We start from the raw sequence: 21,983 nt of genomic DNA, 5'->3' as shown, positions 1-21,983 counted from the left end.
AGTTTTTTTAGAGTTTCATGAGTACAAGTTTTATGTTCCCTAATGGGGGACGTAAAAGCTATGTCACATAATTTTGTCATCCACTCAGCTCAAGAATATTAAATGCATTTTAAGCCTTTAGTCAACAGCATGTTCACTGTAGCATTTGGCTAAGGGTAAATGGTAATGCCTGCTGCCCAATGGCGGTCAAGTGATGGGATATACCTTTGCTTGAAATCGGCGGATATCTGTTTCTTTTGGCTTTCGCTGCCTTTTTCTCTCCATATGGAACTGTTTGTTTTTGTTAATTGGAGATGGAGAAAGTGAATGAGATCTGGAGGGTGGCTTTCTATGCATGGCAAGTCCTACAACACAAGAGAGACATGTACCATCAATTTCTGACAGTCAGAAATGTTAAGTGGGCACCAAACAGTTGACTGTTACCAAATCCAAAGAGACTATGGATGTGCTAAATGTACTCTCTCCTATAACTAATTTCTGTTTGTTATGTTTAATCACACCAAGCAAACGGACTAATGCACATAATGTGTACTCAAAATGTCTCAAAGAAGTACTAAGGTTCTATATTCAATTTTGGGTTGAAAATGGTGCAACATGTGGAATGCCTGCTGCACACTCGTGGTGGTGGAGAAAAAGCCATCTGAGCTGTATGTCTGCTATCCTTTTACCTATCTAGGTCCTAAGGAGGGGGCTGTAAGTACATATACACATCCTTATAAAGCAGAATGCTTATACGCAAAGGTTACTGTAGCTTAGCAGTTTTAAGCAGTCCTGTTCTTCCCTACTTAGCCATCTAGCCCTCCTAATTCCATACTGCCTAAGAGATCTAATGAATTACTTCCCTCCACAAACCTTTTTATGTTCCACCATTTATAAATATGCTCAGGAATCTGCTAATTGTGAGGAGGGGGACTCCATGCCTTTTTGGAAAAGCAAATAATTCAATATAGCTCTAAGGTCAAGGAAATTTATTTGATACCCTTCTAAATAAATTTTCCCAGAAAATTAAAATGTCCCTGAGCTTTTTTCTCTTCACTTTCTTTTAATTCAAATCTTTCAAATTAATTTAAAACTTAAAGATGTTAAGTTAACCTGACTTGCACGATCTATTTTAAATGATGTTTTAATAACACTTTTATTATGTCCACAATGTATTCTTCTTTAGAAACTGAAGAGCCAATAAAAATAACATTTTAACTTATAATGTGTTTTTAAGATGGGATACAATGTACATGTCAGGGAAACATGTAGGTTACTGGATGACGGTTCCTAGAGATTACCTGAGTCAAATTTAAGGGAAGACAGATGAAATAATCAAGAGAACGAAGAAGTACTCTTGGAGTAAACAAAACAAAACAAAACAAAACTGAAAAGGAAATTTTGGATAAGAAATGGATTGCTTCTAGAGAAACAAGGGATGACCAAAGTCGATAGAAGTGAATGGAAAACATGCAAAGTTTTAGTTGGTGGAAGACAGGATAATTATTTGAACAAGCAGTAGGAAACATCTGCAAGGATGTGACAAACCAGAAACTGTCATGCATTGCTGATATGAGTACAAACTGGTGCAATCACTTTGGAGGGGAATTTGGCAATGGTGAAAAAGTGTAAACTCCTCGGTCTAGCAATTCTAGTAGACATAGATCCTAGAGAAACTTCTGCACATATTTATTTACAGGTTGTTCATTGCAGAACTGTTTGCAGTTATGAAATCTGGAAACAATCTATATGTCCTGCAATGGTGGGGGGGACATATATATAAATAAAAATACATACTCATACAAATGGGGTACACTGTATGAACTCAGTTATGCAGTAGTTAAAATGAAGAACTGGAAGTATCAACATAGATTTTTAGAACAATGTTAATAGAAAAAAAGTTGCAGAATAATATATATCTGTATATTAAAAAAACATAAAACAATAGTATATTTAGACAAGTAACAATGCTATTAAAGTATAAAGACAGGGATGAGATGGTCCAGTTCAAGATGGCAAAATAGAGGCTCCTGAACTCACCTCCTCCCACAGTCACTGAAACCTACACTAAATATAGAATAATTCCCTCTGAAAGGAATCCAGACACTAGCTGAGTGACATGAGAAAAAACCCACATCAAAAAGGGTTGTGGCACACCTTAATCTGCTAGGAGCCATTAAGAATGAAGAAAATGGTTTGGACAAACACAAAGATTTGAGAGCCAACCAAGAGCTAGGGATGGGCTGAATGATAAGAGTCATCTCCTATGCAAGACTACTCCTTCAAGACTGGGAGAGTGGCTGTTTTATCTAATGCACAGAAACCAACACAGGAAAACGAAGAAACAAAAGAATATGTTCCAAACAAAAGAACAAGATAAAACTCAAGAAACAGATTTTGATGAAATGGATAAAGGATTTACTTGATAAAGAGTTCAAAATAATGGGCATAAAGATGCTCACTGAGGTCAGGAGAACAATGAGAATTTCAACAAAGTAAGAATTTTAACGAAGAGAAAATATAAGAAAGTACCAAACATAAAAAAATATTTTTAAAAAATAAAATAAATTTTAAGTACCAAACAAATCAGAGCTAAAGAATACAATAATGGAGGTTGAGAGTCCGCCTGCCAATGCAGGGGACACAGGTTCGAGACCTGGTCCCGGAGGATCCCACATGCCATGGAACAGCTAGGCCTGTGCACCACAGCTGCTGGGCCTGTGCTCTGGAGCCCACGTGCCTGGAGCCTGTGCTCTGCAGTGGGAGAAGCCACCGCAGTGAGAAGCCCACGCACCGCAATGAAGCATAGCCCTTGCTCACCACAACTAGAGAAAACCTGCGCGCAGCAACAAAGATCCAACGCAGCCAAAAATAAGTAAATAAATTAAAAAACCAAAAAAGAATACAATAATGGAGTTCAACAGCAGACTAGGTGAAGCGAGAGAAACCATCAGCCAACTTAGGGCAATGGAATTCATCGAAACAGAAGAGCAAAAAGAAAAAACAATGAGAAAAAGTGAAGATGACTTAAAGGACTCCATCAAGTGGACCAATATTCACATTATAGGGATCCCAGAAGGAGAAGGGAGAAAGTGGCAGAAAGCTTATACAAAGAAATAATGGCTGAAAACTCCCCTAATCTGGGGAAAGAAACAAGACATTCAGATCCAAGAAGCCCAGAAACTTTAAAATAAGATAAATCCAAAGAGACCCACACTGAGACATACTATAATTGAACTGTCAAATTTAATTTGAGAGACTCTTAAAAGCAGTAAAAGAAAAGCAACTTGTTACGTACAAGGAAACCCCTATAAGACTATCAGTAGATTTTTCATCAGAAACTTTGCAGGCCAGAAGAGAACAGCAAAATATACTCAATCTGCTGAAAGAAAAACTGCAACCAAAAATACTCTACCCAGCAAAGCTGTCCTTCAGAATTGAAGGAGAGATAAAGAGCTTTCCAGACAAGCAAAAGCTGAATGAATAAGGAGTTCATCAACATTAGTACAGCCTTACAAAAAATTTTAAAGGGACTTTTTTTTTTTGGCTGCACTGCACCATGCGGCTTGTGGGTTCTCAGTTCCCCAAGCAGGGATTGAACCCAGGCCACGGCAGTGAAAGTCTGGAATCCTAAACACTAGGCCGCTCTGTTAAAGGGACTTTTTCAAGCTGCAATAAAAGGGTGCTAATTAGTAACAAGAAAACATATAGAAATGTATAAATCTCATTGGTAAAGATAAGTAATTATTTAAATTCAGAATACTCTAATGTTATAATGGTGGTAAGTCATATACCAAATCTAGTATGAAGACTGACAAACAAAAATAGTAAAAATAACTATAACTACAATAATTTGTTAATGTATACACAAGGAAAAACAATGTAAAATGTGGCATCAAAAACATGAAGGGAAAGTAAAAATGTAAAACTTTAATATGTGTTTCAACTTTTCACCTTAAAATATGCTGTTATAAATATGTTTTATATATGCCTTATGGTAACCACAAAGCAGAAACTTAGATACACAAAACAGAGAAAAATCTAAGCTACGATTAGGGAAAATCCTCAAGTCACAAAGGAAGACAGCAAGAAAAGAAGAAAGGAACAATGGAATTACAAAGCAGCCAGAAAACAATTAACAAAATGACATTTAGACCATATCAATCAGTAAATAATTACCTGAAATGTAAATGGACTAAATTCTCCAATCAAAACACACTGAGTAGCTGAATGGATTAAAAATTTAAAAAGACCCAACTATGCTGCCTACAAGAGACTCCATCTTTAAGAACACACACAGACTAACAGTGAAGGGGTGGGAAAAGATATTCCATACAAATGGAAACCTAAAGAAAGCTGGTGTAGTAGCTATACTTCTAACAGACAAAATAGACTTTAAGACAAAAACTATAATGAGAGACAAATAAGATCATTATACAATAATAAAAGGGTCAATTCATAAAGAGAATATAATTTTATGTACGTTTTTTGCACCTAACATTGGAGTATCTAAATATATAAAGCAAATATTAACAGACCCAAAGGGAGAAATAATAGTACAGAAATAGTAGGGGACTTAGATTCCCCACTTTCAGCAGTGGATAGATCACCCAGACAGATCAATACGGAAATACTGGACTTAAATTACATGTTAGTCCAGATAACAGACATTTACAAAAAACTCTTATGCCAAAGCAGGAGAATACACATTCTTCTCCAACGCACATGAAACATTCTCTGGGATAGATCATATGTTAGGCCACAAAACAAGTCTTTGAAAATTCTAAATGACTGAAATCGTATCAAGCATCTTTTCTGACCACGATAGTATGAAACTAGAAATAAATTACAAGACTAAAATGGGAAATTCACAAATACATGGAGATTAAGCAATATCATATTAGCCAACCAGTGGGTCAAAGAAATCAAGAGAAATTTTAAAAATCTTAAGAAAAATGAAAATGGAAATACAATATACCAAAACTTATGGGATGCAGCAAAAACAGTTGTAAGAGGAAGTTCATAACAATAAATGCCTACATTAAAAAACAAAGATATGACACCTAAAGTCAAGGACCAAAATAAACAGGTGGAACTATATCAAAGTAAAATTCTGTACCACAAAAGAAACGATCAAAGAAATGAAAAAAACCACCTACAGAATGGAAAAAAAAATTGCAAATCAGATCTCTGATAAGGGGTTACTATACAAAATATATAAAGAATGCTTACAACTCAATAGCAAAAAACCAAATAATTCAGTTTAAAAATGGATAAAAGACCTGAAGAGACATTTTTCCAAAGAAGATATACAAATGGCCAACAGGTACATGACAAGGTGCTCAACAGCACTAATCATTAGGGAAATGTAAATTAAAACTACAGTGAGATGTCATCTCACGCCTGTTAGAATGGCTATCATCAAAAAGAAGTAACAGGGCTTCCCTGGTGGCGCAGTGGTTGAGAGTCTGCCTGCCGATGCAGGGGACACGGGTTCGTGCCCCGGTCCGGGAAGATCCCACATGCCACGGAGCCGCTGGGCCTGCGCGTCCGGAGCCTGTGCTCCACAACGGCAGAGGCCACAACAGTGAGAGGCCTGCGTACTGCAAAAAAAAAAAAAAAAAAAGAAGTAACAAGTGTTGGCAAGGATGTGGAGTAAAGGAAACCACTGTGCACTGCTGGTGGGATTATAAATTGGTACAGCCATTATGGAAAACAGTATGGAAGGTCCTCAAATAATTGAAAATAGAATTACCATATGATCCATCAATTTAATCTCTGGGAATATATAAAGGGAAACAAAAACACTATGTTGAAGAGGTATCTGTTTCCCCATGTTCAAAGCAGTATTATTTACAATAACCTAGACATGGAACAATAGTAAGTGTCCACTGACAGATGAATGGATAAAGATGATGTGGTATATACATACAATGAAATGTTATTCAGTCATAAGAAGGAAGGAAATTCCACCATTTGTGACAACATGGATGGACCTTGATTCCATTTTGCTAAGTAAAATAAGTCAGACAGAAAGACAAATACTGTATGAAATCATCTGTATGTGTAACTGAAAAAAAAAAAAGAAACCAAACTCACTTAAATGTGGAAATCTTAAAAAAAAAAAAAAAGCCAAACTCATATACAAAGAGATCAGATTTGTGGTTACTAGAGGCAGGGGGTAAAGGGTGGGGGGACTGCTCAAAAGGTACAAACTTCCAGTTGTAAAATAAGTACTAGGGATGTAATGCACAGCATGATGACTATAGTTAACCCTGCTGTGATGGTGTATTTGAAAGTTAAGAGAGTAGATACTAACAGTTCTCATCACAAGTGAAATATTTTTTTTTTTTGTATCTACATGAGATAACGGATGTTCTCCCACAGGAGTGAAAGTTCTGAACCCCATGACAGGCTCCCAAGCCTGGGGGTTTGGCAACAGGAGGAGGAGCTCTCAGAGAATCTGGCTTTGAAGGCCAGTGGGGTTTGATCACAGGAATCCCACAGGACTGGGGAAAACAGAAACTCCACCCTTGGAGGGTGCACACAAGGTCTTGCGTGCACCAGGACCCAAGGAAAAAAGCAGTGATCTCATAAGAGACTGGGCCAGACCTATCTGCTAGTATTGGAGGGTCTCCTGTGGAGGCAGGGGGTGGCTGTGGTTCACTTCAGGGACAAAGACACAGGTGGCGGTACTTCTGGGAAGTACTCATCGGCATGAGCCCTCCTGGAGGCTGCCATTTTCTTACCAGGACCTGGCCCTACCCAACAGCCTGTGAGCTGGCTGTGTGCTGGGATGTCTCAGGCCAAACGGCCCACAGGGCAGGAACACAGCCCCACCCACCAGCAGGCAGGCTGCTTAGAGTCTTCCTGAGCACACAGCTGCCCAGTTAACACACCCCTTGATACAGCCCAGCCCACCAGAGGGACAAGACACAGCTCTACCCACCAGTGGGCAGGAACCAGTCCCTCCCACCAGGAAGCCTGCGCAAGCCTCTTAGACAGCCTCATCCACCAGGGGGCAGACAGCAGAAGCAAGAAAAGCCTCTACCCTGCAGCCTGCAGAATGGAAACCTCGATCACAGAAAAGTTAAACAAAATGAGACAGCAGAAGAATATGTCCCAGACGAAGGAACAAGATAAAACCCAAGAAGAACAACCATGTGAAGTGGAGATAGGCAATCTATGCAAAAAAGAATTCAGAGTAATGATAGTAAAGATGATTTAAAATCTCAGAAAAAGAATGGAAACACAGGTCGAGAAGATACAAAAAATGTTTAACAAAGACCTAGAACAGGGGCTTCCCTGGTGGCGCAGTGGTTGAGAGTCCGCCTGCCGATACAGGGGACACGGGTTCGTGCCCCGGTCCGGGAGGATCCCACATGCCGTGGAGCGGCTGGGCCCGTGAACTGTGGCCGCTGTGCTCCGCAACGGGAGAGGCCACAGCAGTGAGCAGCCCGCGTACCGCAAAACCAAACCAAACAAAAAACAAACAAACAAACAAAAAAGACCTAGAACTAAAGAACAGAGATAAATACAATAACTGAAATAAAAAATACACTAGAAAGAATCAATTGCAGAATAACTGAGGCAGAAGAACGAATAAGTGAGCTGGAGGACAGAATGGTGGAAATCACTGCCAAGGAACAGAATAAAGAAAAAAGAATGAAAAGAGATGAGGACAGTCTAAGAGACATCTGGGGCATTAAATGCACCAACATTCACATTATAGGAGTCCCAGAAGGAGAAGAGAGAGGGAAAGGACCTGAGAAAATACTGTAAGAGATAACAGATGAAAACTTCCCTAACACAGGAAAGGAAACAGTCACCCAAGTCCAGGAAGCGCAGAGAGTCCCAGGCAGGATAAACCCAAGGAGGAACACGATGAGACACACAGTAATCAAACTGACAAAAATTAAAGACAAAGAAAAAATACTAAAAGCAACAAGTAACATACAAGGGAACTCCCATAAGGTTATCAGCTGATCTCTCAGCAGAATCTCTGCAGGCCATAAGGGAGTGGCATGATATATTTAAAGTGATGGGGAAGGAGTCAAGATGGTGGTGTGGGAAGACATGGAATTCGCATCTCCCCACAACTAGGGTGCCTGCCGGCTGCTGGTGAGAGACTCTGACCCCCAAGGAGACGGGAGGAACCCCAGAGTGAACCAGTAGGACGTATGGGAACTGAGGGGGGAGGAGAACTGGAGGCCAAGACTGGCGCCCCTGAGGCCAGGGAGATCAGGAGAGGCAGGTGGGAGGGACTCTCTGGGAAAAGCGGGAGAGGAGCAGAGGGTGATCGCCTGGCCCACTCGGGCCAGGGAGCTTGCTGAGCTGCCAAGCCAGTTCTCCCTGCTCCAAAGCCCCATCCAGGCTGCGTGGGTCCTGGAGGCATAGGAGGGAGGCCGGGGAGATCAGGAGTGGCAGGCGGGAGGGGCCATCCAGGAGGAGTGGGAAAGGAGCGGAGGGCGACTGCCCTGCCAACTGGGGCCCAGGGAGCCTGCTAAGCTCCCAGGCTGGTCCCCTGCAATCCAAAGCCCCCTCCTCCAGGCCATGTGGGTCCTTGGGGGCATAGGAAGGAGGCCGGGGAAATCAGGAGAGGCAGGTTGGAGGGGACCTCCAGAAGGAGCAGGAGAGGAGCAGAGGGCAACTGCCCTGCCCACTAGGGCAGAGGGAGCCTATTGAGCTCCCAGGCCAGTCCCCTGCCCTCCAAGGCCCCCCCTTACCCCACCTCCAGCCACATTGGTCCTGGGGGCATAGGAAGGAGGCCCAGGAGATCAGGAGAGGAAGGTGGGAAGGTGGGAAGGGCCCTCCCAGGCCCCAGACCAGAGGAGCAGAAGAGGAGAGGAGAGCATTTGCCCTGCCCACTTGAGCCCAGGAAGCCTGCTGGGCTCCCAGGTGAGGTCCCCTGCCCTCTGAGACCAGGGGTGGGAGGCACACCTGGGCCCCTTCTGTTCCTTAACCCTAAGCCCCACCCCCCACAGCCCCCAGGGCCTTTTCCAGCCCTGTGGGTCCTGAGCATTGGCCCCGCCCACCGCACAAATCTCCCTTGCTTAGGCCTCCCTCTCCACAGCCAAGGGCTCCCCCACCCCGCCCTTTTTATTTTTCTTTTCCCTCCTCTTTTTTACGATTGTGGTACTGATGTACTTTCCAGTTGTTGATTCATCTACATTTTTATTTTTACACTCTTTTTAACGTATCTGTTAGTTTCCTAGTCTAATTTTATTTTTTACATTGTTATTGTTCTATTTTTTATTTTTTGCTGCCCCACGCGGCTTGCAGGATCTTGATTCGTGAGCTCTGCACTCGGAGCTCCAAGTCCGAACCACTGGACTAACAGAGAACCTCAGATCCCAGGTAATATTTATTGGAAGTGAGGTCTCACAGAGTTCCTCATCTCATCAGCACCAAGACCCAGCTCTGCCCAACAGCCTACAAACTCCAATGTTGGAAGCCTCAGGCCAAACAACCAGTAAAACAGAAACACAATCCCACTCATTAAAAAACAAAAAAAGAAACAGCAAAAAAATGTCACAGATGAAGGAACAAGGTAAAAACCTACAAAACCAAATAAATGTAGAGGAAACAGACAATCTACCTGAAAAAGAATTGAGAGCAATGACAGTGAAGATGATCCAGAATCTTGGAAACAGAAAGGAAGCACGGATTGAGAAAATACAAGAAATGTTTAACAAAGATCTAGAAGAACTAAAGAACAAACAGAGATGAACAATACAATAACTGAAATGAAAAATACACTAGAAGGAATCAATAACAGAATAACGGAGGAAGAAAAATGAATAAGTGAGCTGGAAGACAAAATGGTGGAAATAACTGCCGAGGAGCAGAATAAAGAAAAAAGAATGAGGGCTTCCCTGGTGGTGCAGTGGTTAAGAATCTGCCTGCCAATGCAAGGGACACAGGTTCGAGCCCTGGCCCGGGAAGATCCCCCATGCCGAGGAACAACTAAGCTTGTGTGCCACAACTGCTGAGCCTGAGCTCTAGAGCCCGCAAGCCACAACTACTGAAGCCTGTGCACCTAGAGCCCATGCTCCACAACAAGAGAAGCCACAACAATGAGAAGCCCTCACACCACGATGAAGAGTAGCCCCTGCTCACCGCAACTAGAGAAAGCCTGCACACAGCAACAAAGACCCAACACAGCCATAAATAAATAAATAAATAAATGTATTAAAAAAAAGAAAAAAAGAATGAAAAAAACTGAATCTCAGAGACCTCTGGGACAACATTAAACACACCAACATTCGAATTATAGGAGTCCCAGAAGAAGAGAAAAAGAAAGGGTCTGAGAAAATATTTGAAGAGATTATAGTGGAAAACTTCCCTAACATGGGAAAGGAAATAGTCACCCAAGGCCAGGAAGCACAGAGAGTCCCATACAGGATAAACCTTAGGAAAAACACATCAAGACACATATTAATCAAACTAACAAAAATTAAATTCAAAGAAAAAATATTAAAAGCAAGGGAAAAACAAAAATAACATACAAAGGAATCCCCATAAGGTTATCAGCTGATTTTTCAGTGGAAACTCTGCAGGCCAAAAGGGAGTGGCAGAATATACTTAAAGTTATGAAAGAGAAAAACCTACAACCAAGACTACTCTACCCAGCAAGGATCTCATTCAGATTCAGTGGAGAAGCCAAAGGCTTTTCAGACAAACAAAAACTAAGAGAATTCAGCACCACCAAACCAGCTTTAGAACAAATGCTAAAGAAACTTCTCTAAGCAGGAAACACAATAGAAGAAGACCCACAAAAACAAACCAAAAACAATTAAGAAAATGATAATACGAATATACGTATTGATAATAACCTTAAATGTAAATGGATTAAATGCCCCAACCAAAAGACACAGACTGGCTAAATGGATACAAAAACATGACCCATATATATGCTGTCTACAAGAGAGCCACTTCAGAGCTAGGGACACATACAGATTGAAAGTGAAGGGATGGAAAAAGATATTCCATGCAAATGGAAATCAAAAGAAAGCTGGAGTAGCAATACTTGTATCAAATAAAATAGCCTTTAAAATAAAGACTGTTACAAGAGATAAAGAGGGACACTACATAATGATCAAATGATCAATCCAAGAAGATATAACAATTATAAATGTTTAGGCACCCAACACAGGAGCACCTCAATACATAAGGCAAAGGCTAACAACCATGAAAGGAGAAATCGACAGTAACACAATAATAGTATGGGACTTTAACACCCCACTTACACCAATGGACAGATCATCCAAACAGAAAATAAGTAAACACAAGCTTTAAATGACACAATAGACCAGACAGATCTGATATTTACAGAACATTCCACCCAGAAGTGGAAGAATATACTTTCTTCTCAAGTGCATATGGAACATTCTCCAGGACAGATCACATCTTGGGTCACAAATCAAGCCTTGGAAAATTTAAGAAAATTGAAATCGTATCAAGCATCTTTTCTGACCACAACGCTATGAAACTGGAAATCAATTACAGGAAAAAAAATTGTAAAACACCCCAAATACATGGAGGCTAAACAGTGCACTACTAAATAACCAAGAGATCACTGAGGAAATCAAAGAAGAAACTTAAAAATACATAAACAAATGACAACAAAAACACGGCGACCCAAAACCTATGGGATGCAGCAAAAGCAGTTCTAAGAGGGAAGTTTACAGCTATTCAATCTCACCTCAAGAAACAAGAAAAACTTCAAATAATCTAACCCTACACTTAAAACAACTAGAGAAAGAAGAACAAAGAAAACCGAAAGCCAGTAGAGGGAAAGAAATCATAAAAATCAGAACAGAAATAAATGAAATAGAAACAAAGAAAACAATAGCAAAGATCAATAAAACGAAAAGCTGGTTCTTTGAGAAGATAAACAAAATTGATAAAGCCTTAGCCAGACTCATCAAGAAAAAAAGGGAGAGGATGCAAATCAATAAAATTAGAAATGAAAAAGAAGAAATCACAACTGACACTGCAGAAATACAAAGGATTGTAAGAGACTACTACAAACAACTATATGCCAATAAAATGGACAACCATGAAGAAATGGACAAATTCTTGGAAAGGTTCAATTTTCCAGGACTGAACCAGGAAGAATTAGAAAATATAAACAGACCTATCACAAGTAATGAAACTGAAACCGTAATTAAAAATCTTCCAACAAACAGAAGTCCAGGACCAGATGGCTTCACAGGAGAATTCTATCAAACATTTAGAAAGGAGCTTATACCGATCCTTCTCAAACTCTTCCAAAAAACTGCAGAGGGAGGAACACTTCCAAATTCATTCTACAAAGTCTCCATCACCCTGATACCAAAACCAGAAAAAGATACCACAAAAAAAGGTAATTACAGACCAATATCACTGATGAACATAGACACAAAAATCCTGAACAAAATACTAGCAAACAGAATCCAACAGCACATTAAAAGGATCATACAGGGTTTCCCTGCTGGTGCAGTGGTTGGGAGTCCGCCTGCCGATGCAGGGGACATGGGTTCGTGCCCCGGTCTGGGAGGATCCCACATGCCACGGAGCGGCTGGGCCCGTCAGCCATGGCTGCTGAGCCTGCGTTCCGCAATGGGAGAGGCCACAATAGTGAGAGGCCCGCGTACTGCAAAAGAACAAAAAAAAAGGATCATACGACATGATCAAATGGGATTTATCCCAGGGATGCAAGGATTCTTCAATATATGCAAAATCAATCAATGTGATACATCACATGAACAAATTAAGGAATAAAAACCATATGATCATCTCAGTAGATGCAGAAAAAGCTTTTTACAAAATTCAACACCCCTTTACAATAAAAACTCTCCAGAAAATGGGCATAGAGGGAACCTACATAATAAAAGTCATATATGACAAACCCACAGCAAGCATCATACTCAATGGTGAAAAACTGAAAGCATTTCCACTAGGATCAGGAACAAGACACGGATGCCCACTCTCACCACTCTTATTCAACATAGTTTTGGAAGTCCCAGCCACAGTAATCAGAAAAGAAAACGAAATAAAAGGAATCCAAATTGGAAAAGAAGTAAAACTGTCACTATTTGCCGATGACATTATACTATACGTAGAAAATCCTAAAGATGCCACCAGAAAACTACTAGAACTAATCAGTGAATTTGGTAAGTTTGCAGGATACAAAATTAATGCACAGAAATCTCTGGCATTACTATACACCAACAGTGAAAAACCAGAAAGAGAAATTAAGGACACAATCCCATTCACCATTGCAACAAAAAGAATAAAATACCTAAGAATAAACCTGCCTAAGGAGGCGAAAGACTTGTACTCAGAAAACTATAAAACACTGATGAAACAAACCAAAGATGACATAAACAGATGGAGAAATATATCATGTTCTTGGATTGGAAGAATCAATATTGTGAAAACAACTATAGTGCCCAAAGCAATCTATAGATTCAATGCAATCCCTATCAAACTATCAATGGCATTCTTCACAGAATTAGAACAAAAAAATCTTACAATTTGTATGGAAACACAAAAGACCAAGCAATGCTGACAAAGAAAAATGGAGATGGAGGAATTAGGCTCCCCGACTTCAAACTATACCACAAAGCTACAGTAATCAAGACAGTATGGTAATGGCACAAAAACAGAAATATAGATCAATGGTACAGGAAAGAATGCCCAGAGATAAACTCACACACATATGGGCACCTAAATTACGACAAAGGAGGCAAGAATGGACAATGGAGAAAAGACAACCTCTTCAATAAGTGGTGCTGGGAAAACTGGACAGCTACATGTAAAAGAATGGAATTAGAACACTACCTAACACCATACACAGAAATAAACTCCAAATGGATTAAAGACTTAAATGTAAGACCAGACACTATAAAACTTTTAGAGGAAAACATAGGAAAAACACTCTTTGACATAAACCACAGCAAAATCTTTTTTGACCCACCTCCTAGAGTACTGGAAATAAAAACAAAAATAAAAAATGGGACTTAATTAAACTTAAAAGCTTTTTAACATCAGGGAAACCGTAAGCAAGACAAAAAGACAACCCTCAGAATGGGAGAAAATATTTGCAAATGAAACAACAAAGGATTAATCTCCAAAATATACAAAGAGCTCATGGAACTCAATATCAAAAACACAAACAATTGAGTTAAAAAATGGGCATTAGACCTAAATAGACATTTCACCAAGGAAGACATACAGATGGCCAAGAAGCATATGAAAAGATGCTCAACATTACTAATTATTAGAGAAATGCAAATCAAAACTACAATGAGGTATCACCTCATGCTGGTCAGAATGGCCATTATCAAAAAAGTTAGAAACAACAAATGCTGGAAAGTGTGTGGTGAAAAGGGAACCCTCCTACACTGTTGGTGGGAATGTAAATTGATACAGCCACTATGGAAAACAGTATGGAGGTTCCTTAAAAAACTAAAAATAGAACTACCATATGACCCAGCAATCCCACTACTGGGCATATACCCTGAGAAAACCATAATTCAAAAAGAGACATGCACCACAATGTTCACTGCAGCACTATTTACAAGAGTCAGGACATGGAAGCAACCTAAGTGTCCAATGACAGATGAATGGAGAAAGAAGATGTGGCACATATATACAATGGAATATTACTCAGCCATAAAAAGAAACAAAACTGAGTTATTTGTAGTGAGGTGGATGGACCCAGAGTCCGTCATACAGAGTGAAGTCGGAAGGAGAAAAACAAATACCATATGCTAACACATGTATATGGAATCTTAAAAAATAGTTACTGATGAACCTAGTTGCAGGGCAGGAATAAAGAGGTAGACATAGAGAATGGACCTGATGACATGGGGTGGGAGGGTGAAGCTGGGACGAAGTGATAGTAGCATTGAGTATATACACTACCGAATGTAAAATAGTTGGCTGGTAGGAAGCAGCAGCATAGCACGGGGAGATCGGCTCGGTGCTTAGCAATGACCTAGAAGGGTGGCATAGGGAGGATGGGAGGGAGGCTCAAGAGGGAGGGGATATGGGGACATGTATATGCATATGGCTGATTCGCTTTGTTGTGCAACAGAAACTAACATGGTATTGTAAAGTGATTATACTCCAATAAAGATGTATTAAAATAAATAAATTAATAAAGTGATCAAAGGGAAGAACCTACAACCAAGAATACTTTACCCAGTAAGGCTCTCATTCAGATTCAAAGGAGAAATCAAAGCTTTACAGACAAGCAAAAGCTAAGAAAATTCAGGACCACCAGACCAGCTTTGCAACAAATGCTAAAGAACTTCTCCAGGCAGAAAAGAAAAGGGCACAACTAGAAACAAGAAGAATACAAATGGAAAAGCTCACCATTAGGCAAACATACAGTAAAGATAGGAAATCATCTGCATGCAAATATCATATCAAAACCAGCAACCGTGAGAAGAGGAGAGCAAAAATGCAGGATATTGGAATTGCATTTGAAATTAAAAAACCAGCAACTTAAAACAATCTTGTTTATATATAGACTGCTATATCAAAACCTCATGGTAACCACAAACTGAAAATCTACAAAAATACACACACAAAAAAAGAAAAAGGAATCCAAAGACAACACTAAAGTTAGGCATCAAATCACAAGAGAAGAGAACAAAAGAGAAAGGGAAGAAAACAGACCTACAAAAGGAAATCCCAAACAATTAACAAAAGGGCAATAAAAAAATACATATCAATAATTACCTTAAACATAAATGGATTAAGTGCTCCAACCAAAAGACACAGACTGGCTGAATGGATACAAAAACAAGACCCATATATATGCTGTCTACAAGAGACCCACTTCAGATCTACGGACACATACTGAATGAAAGTGAGTGGATGGAAAAAGGTTTTCCATGCAAATGGAAATCAAAAGAAAGCTGGAGTAGCAATACCCATTTCAGATAAAATAGACTTTAAAATAAAGACTGCTGTAAGAGACAAAGGACACTACATAATGGTCAAGGGATCAATCCAAGAAAAAGATATAACAACTGTAAATATATATGCACCCAACATAGGAGCACCTTAATATATAAGGTAAATAAATACAGCCATAAAAAGAGAAATCAACAGTAACATGATAATAGTAGGGGACTTTAACACCCCTCTTTCATCAATAGATGGATTATCCAGATAGAAAATAAATAAGGAAACACAGGCCTTAAATGACACATTAAACCAAACAGACTCGATATTTATAGAGCATTCCATTCAAAATCAACAGAGTATACATTCTTCTCAAGTGCACACAGAACATTCTCCAGGATTGATCGCATGTTGGATCACAATGCAAGCCTTGGTAAATTTAAGAAAACTGAAACCATATCAAGCATCTATTCCAACCACAATGCTGAGATTAGAAATCAACTACAAGAAAAAAACTGTAAAAAACACAAACACGTGGAGGCCAAACAATATGCTACTAAACAACCAATGAATCACTGAAGTCAAAGAGGAAATCAAAAAATACCTAGAGACAAATGAAAATGAAAGCAAAATCTATGGGATGCAGCAAAACAGTTCTAAGAGGGAAGTTTATACTGATACAATCTTACCTTAGGAAACAAGAAAAATCAGAAATAAACACCTAACCTTACACCTAAAGCAACTAGAGAAAGAACAAACAAAACCGAAATTCAGTAGAAGGAAAGAAATCATAAAGATCAGAGCAGAAATAAATGAAATAGAAACAAAGAAAACAATAGAGAAGATCAATGAAACTAAAATCTGGTTCTTTGAAAAGATAAACAAAATTGATAAAAGCTTTAGCCAGACTCATCAAGAAAAACAGGAAGGGGGCCCAAATAAGTAAAATTAGAAATGAAAAAGGAGAACTTACAACAGACACCACAGAAATACAACAGATCTTATAAGAGACTGCTACAAACTAGATGCCAATAAAATGGACAACCTGAAAGAAATGGACAAATTCTCAGAAAGGTAAAATCTCCCAAGACTAAACCAGGAAGAAATAGAAAATATGAACAGACCAATCACAAGTACTGAAATTGAAACTGTGATTTAAAAACTCCCAGCAAACAAAAGTCGAGGACCAGATGGCTTCACAGGTAAATTCTATCAAACGTTTAGAGAAGAGTTAACACCTATCCTTCTCAAACTATTCCAAAAAAATTGCAGAGGAAAGAACACTCCCAAACTCATTCTATTAGGCCACGATCACCCTGATACCAAAACCAGACAAAGATACCACAAAAAAAAGAAAATTACAGGCCAATATCACCGATGAACATAGACGCAAAACTCAACAAAATACTAGCAATCTGAATCCAACAATACATTAAAAGGATCATACAACACGATCAAGTGGAATTTTATCTCAGGGATGCAAGGATTTTTCAATAACTGCAAATCAGTCAGTGTGATACACCACATCAACATATTGAAGAATAAAAATCCTATGATCATTTCAATAGATGCAGAAAAAGCTTCTGACAAAATTCAACAGCCATTTATGATAAAAAAAACTCTCCAGAAAGTGGGCAGAGAGGGAACATACCTCAACATAATAAAGGCCATATATGACAAATCTACAGCTAACATCATACTCAACAATGAAAAGCTGAAAGCATTTCCTCTAAGATCAGGAACAAGACAAGGATGTCCACTCTCGCCACTTATACTCAACATAGTTTTGGAAGTCCTAGCCACAGATATCAGAGAAGAAATAAAAGGAATCCAAATTGGAAAAGAAGTAAAACTGTCACTGTTTGCAGATGACATGACACTGTACATAGAAATCCTAAAGATGTTACCAGAAAACTACTAGAGCTCATCAATGAACTTGGTAAAATTGCAGGATACAAGATTAATACATAGAAATCTGTTGCACTTCTGTACACTAAGAAGATCAGAAAGAGAAATTAAGGAAACAATCTCCATTTACCATTGCATCAAAAAGAACAAAATACCTAGGAATAAATCTACCTAAGGAGGCAAAAGACCTGTAACTCGGAAAACCATAAGATGCTGATGAAGGAAACCAAAGATGACACAAACAGATGGAAAAATATACCATGTTCTTGGATTGGAAGAACGAATATTGTCAAAATGACTGTACTAGCCAAGGCAATCTACAGATTCAATGCAATCCCTACCAAATTGACAATGGCATTTTTCACAGAACTAGAACAAAAAAAATCTTAAAATCTGTATGGAGACACAAAAGACCCTGGATAGCCAAAGCAATCTTGAGAAAGAAAAATGGAGCTGGAGGAATCAGGCTTCCTGACTTCAGACTATACTATTGATACAAAGCTACAGTCATCACAACAGTATGGTACTGGCACAAAAACAGACATATAGCTCAATGGAACATGACAGAAAGCCCAGAAACAAACCCATGCACCTATGGTTAATTAATCTACAACAAAGGAGGCAACACTATACAATGGAGGAAAGATAGTCTCTTCAATAAATGGTGCTGGGAAAACTGGACAGCTACATGTAAAAAAAAAAAATGAAATTAGAACATTCTCTAACACCATAAACAAAAATAAACCTCAAAATAAAGACCTAAATGGACCAGATACTATCAATATAGAACTCTTATAAGAAAACACAGGCAGAACACTCTGACATAAATCACAGCAATATCTTTTTCAATCCGTCTCCTAGAGTAATGGAAATAAAAAATATAAATGAATGGGACCTAATTAAACTAAAAAGCTTTGCACAGCAAAGGAAACCATACACAAAACGAAAGCACAACCCACAGAATGTGAGAAAATATTTGCAAACAATGTGACCGACAAGAGATTAATCTCCAAAATTTACAAGCAGCTCATGCGGCTCAGTGTCAAAAAAACAAAAACGAAAAAAGAACAACCCAATCAAAAAATGGGCAGAAGATCTAAACAGACATTTCTCCAAAGAAGACATACAGACGGCCAAGAGACACATGAAAAGATGCTCAACATCGCTAATTATTAGAGAAATGCAAATCAAAACTACAATGAAATATCACCACACACCAGGCCATCATCAAAGTCTACCAACAGTAAGTACTGGAGAGGGTGTGGAGAAAAGGGAACTCTCCTACACTGTGTGGGGAAGTAAATTGGTACAACCACTATGGAGAACAGTATGGATGTTCCTTAAGAAACTAAAAACCATATGATCCAGCAATCCCACTCCTGGGAATATATCTGGAGAAAAACAAGAGTTTGAAAGGATACATGCACTGCAATGTTCACTGCAGTGCTATTTACAATAGCCAAGACATGGAAGCAACCTAAATGTCCATCAACAGATGAATGGATAAAGATGTGGTACATATATACAATGGAGTATTACTCAGCCATTAGAAAGAATGAAATAATGCCATTTGCAGCAACATGGACGGACCTGGAGATTATCATGCTAAGTGAAGTCAGTCAGACAGAGAAAGACAAATAGCATATGATGTCGCTTATATGCGAAATCTGAAAAAAAAAAGATACAAATGAACTTATTTACAAAACAGAAACAGAGTCACAGATTTAGAGAACAAATTTATGGTTACCAGGGGGAAGGGTCGAGAGGAAGGATAGACTGGGAGTTTGGGATTGACATGTACGCACTTTATTTAAGATACATAACCGGGCTTCCCTGGTGGCACAGTGGTTGAGAGTCCACCTGCCGATGCAGGGGACACGGGTTCGTGCCCTGGTCTGGGAGGATCCCACATGCCACGGAGTGGCTGGGCCCGTGAGCCGTGACCGCTGGGCCTGTGTGTCTGGAGCCTGTGCTCCGCAAAGGGAGAGGCCACGGCAGTGAGAGGCCTGCGTACCGGGGAAAAAAAAAAAAAAGATACATAACCAACAGGGACCTACTGTACAGCACAGGGAACTCTACTCAATATTCTGTAATAACCTATATAGGAAAAGAATCTGAAAAAGAATGGATATACGTATAACTGAATCACTTTGCTTTACACCTGAAACTAATGCAACACTGTTAATCAACTATACTCCAATATAAAATAAAAATTAAAAAAAAAAAAGTCAAGGACCAGATGGCTTCACTGGTGAATTCTACCAAACATTTAAAGAATTAATACCAATCCTTCTCAAACCTTTCCAAAACACAGAAGAAGAAGAAACACTTCCAAACTCATTTTACAAGGCCAACATTACCCTAAAACCAAAACCAGACAGGACGCCACAAAAAATTACAGACCAATATCCCTGATGAACATAGATGCAAAAATCCTCAACAAAATATTAGCAAATGAATTCAACAGTACACTACAAGTATCATGCACCATGATCAAGTGGGATTTATTCCAGAAGTGCAAGGATGGTTCAGCATTCACAAATCCGTCACTGTGTACACCAAACAAAAGATAAAAATCATATTATCATCTCAATAAATAAAGAAAAAGCATTTAACAAAATTCAACATCCATTCATTTTAAAAACTTTCAACAAACTGGGTATAGAAGGAGTGTACCTCAACATAATAAATGGCATATATGACAAGCCCATAGCTAACATATTCAACAGTGAAAAGCTGAAAGTAGTTCCTCTAAGATCAGGAACAAGACAAGGATGCCTGCTTTTATTCAACATAGTACTACAAGTCCTAGACAGAGCAATTAGGCAAGAAAAAGAAATAAAAGACATCCAGATCAGAAATGAAGAAATATAACTTTACAGATGACGTCATATTATATATAAAAAACCCTAAAGAAGCCACCAAAACTGTTAGAATAAACGAAGTTTGTAAAACTGCAGGTTACAAAATCAATATACAGTTGTTCCTTAGGGCACTGACTCCACGCAGCCAAAAATCTGAGTATAACTTTACAGATAGTGCTCCGTATCCACAGTTCTGCATCCATGGATTCAACCGGCACTGTTGATAGTATAGTAGTATAGTACGTATTTATTGAAAAAAATCTATGTATAAGTGCCTGCACAGTTCAAATCCACATTGTTCAAGGGTCAACTGTACAAAAATAGTTGCAATTCTATACATTAATAACAAACTATCAGAGAAATTGGAGTTACTCAGTTTTCCTAGGTCTCTCCCATATATATGTGTTACTAAACTTTTGTTTTCTCCTCTTTAAAAAAATAAAAAGAGAGAAATTAAGGAACAATCCCATTTACAACTGCTTCAAAGAGAATAATATACCTAGGAATAAATTTAACCAAGGAGGTGAAAGACCTGTACACCAAAAATTGTAAGACACTGATGAAAGAAATTAAAGAAGACACAAATAAATGGAAAGATGATCTGTGTTCATGGATTGGAAGAATTAATACTGTTAAAATGTGCATACTCCTCAAAGAGATCTACAAACTCAATGCAAACCCTATGAAAATTCCAATGGTATTTTTCACAGAAATAGAACAAACAATCATATAATTTGTTTGGAACCACAAACACCCCAAACAGCCAAAACAATCCTGAGAAAAAAGAACAAAGCTGGAGGCCATCACACTTCCTGATTTCAAACTATATACAAAGCTACAGTAATCAAAACAAAATATTGGCAAAAAACAGACACAGAGCTTAATGGAACACAATAGAGAGCCCAACGAACCCATGAATATATGGTCAATTAATTTATGATAAAGGAGCCAAGAATATACAGTGGGGAAAGGATACCCTTTTTAATAAATGGTGTTGGGAAAACTGGACACCACATGCAAAATAATGAAACTGGACTCCTATCTTACACCAAACACAAAGATCAACTCAAAATGAATTAAGAGACTTGAGCATAAGACCTGAAGCCATAAAACTTCTAGAAGAAATAAAGGTAAGTAAAAAGGCACTAACCTGGCTGACATTGGCCTTGGCAATGATTTTTTGCATTTGACACCAAAAATAAAGGCAACAAAAGCAAAAATAAAGAGGTGGGGCTATTAAAACTAATAAACTTCTGCAGAGCAAAGAAAACCACCAACAAAATGAAAAGACAATCTACCAAATGGGAGAATATATTTGCAAATCAGGTA

General features: G+C 38.8%; 1 protein-coding gene across 6 annotated transcripts in view; it reads right to left on the bottom strand.

The window, feature by feature from the left end:
• Positions 1-21,983, bottom strand: part of CEP95 (centrosomal protein 95) — a 59,587-nt gene that overhangs the window by 8,473 nt on the left and 29,131 nt on the right. For all 6 annotated transcript variants that reach the window (XM_029210991.1, XM_029210992.1, XM_029210993.1 and 3 more), the window contains one exon: positions 205-344. In XM_029210991.1, coding sequence (XP_029066824.1) covers positions 205-344 — 140 coding nt within the window. The remainder of the gene's footprint in view (positions 1-204; positions 345-21,983) is intronic.

The sequence above is a fragment of the Monodon monoceros genome, unplaced genomic scaffold, assembly GCF_005190385.1.
Source record: "Monodon monoceros isolate NGI ecotype Baffin Bay Population unplaced genomic scaffold, NGI_Narwhal_1 Super_Scaffold_9, whole genome shotgun sequence".
Classification (NCBI taxonomy): domain Eukaryota; kingdom Metazoa; phylum Chordata; class Mammalia; order Artiodactyla; family Monodontidae; genus Monodon; species Monodon monoceros.
Note: the sequence above shows the minus strand (reverse complement) of the source record. Positions and strands in the feature narration are given on the sequence as shown.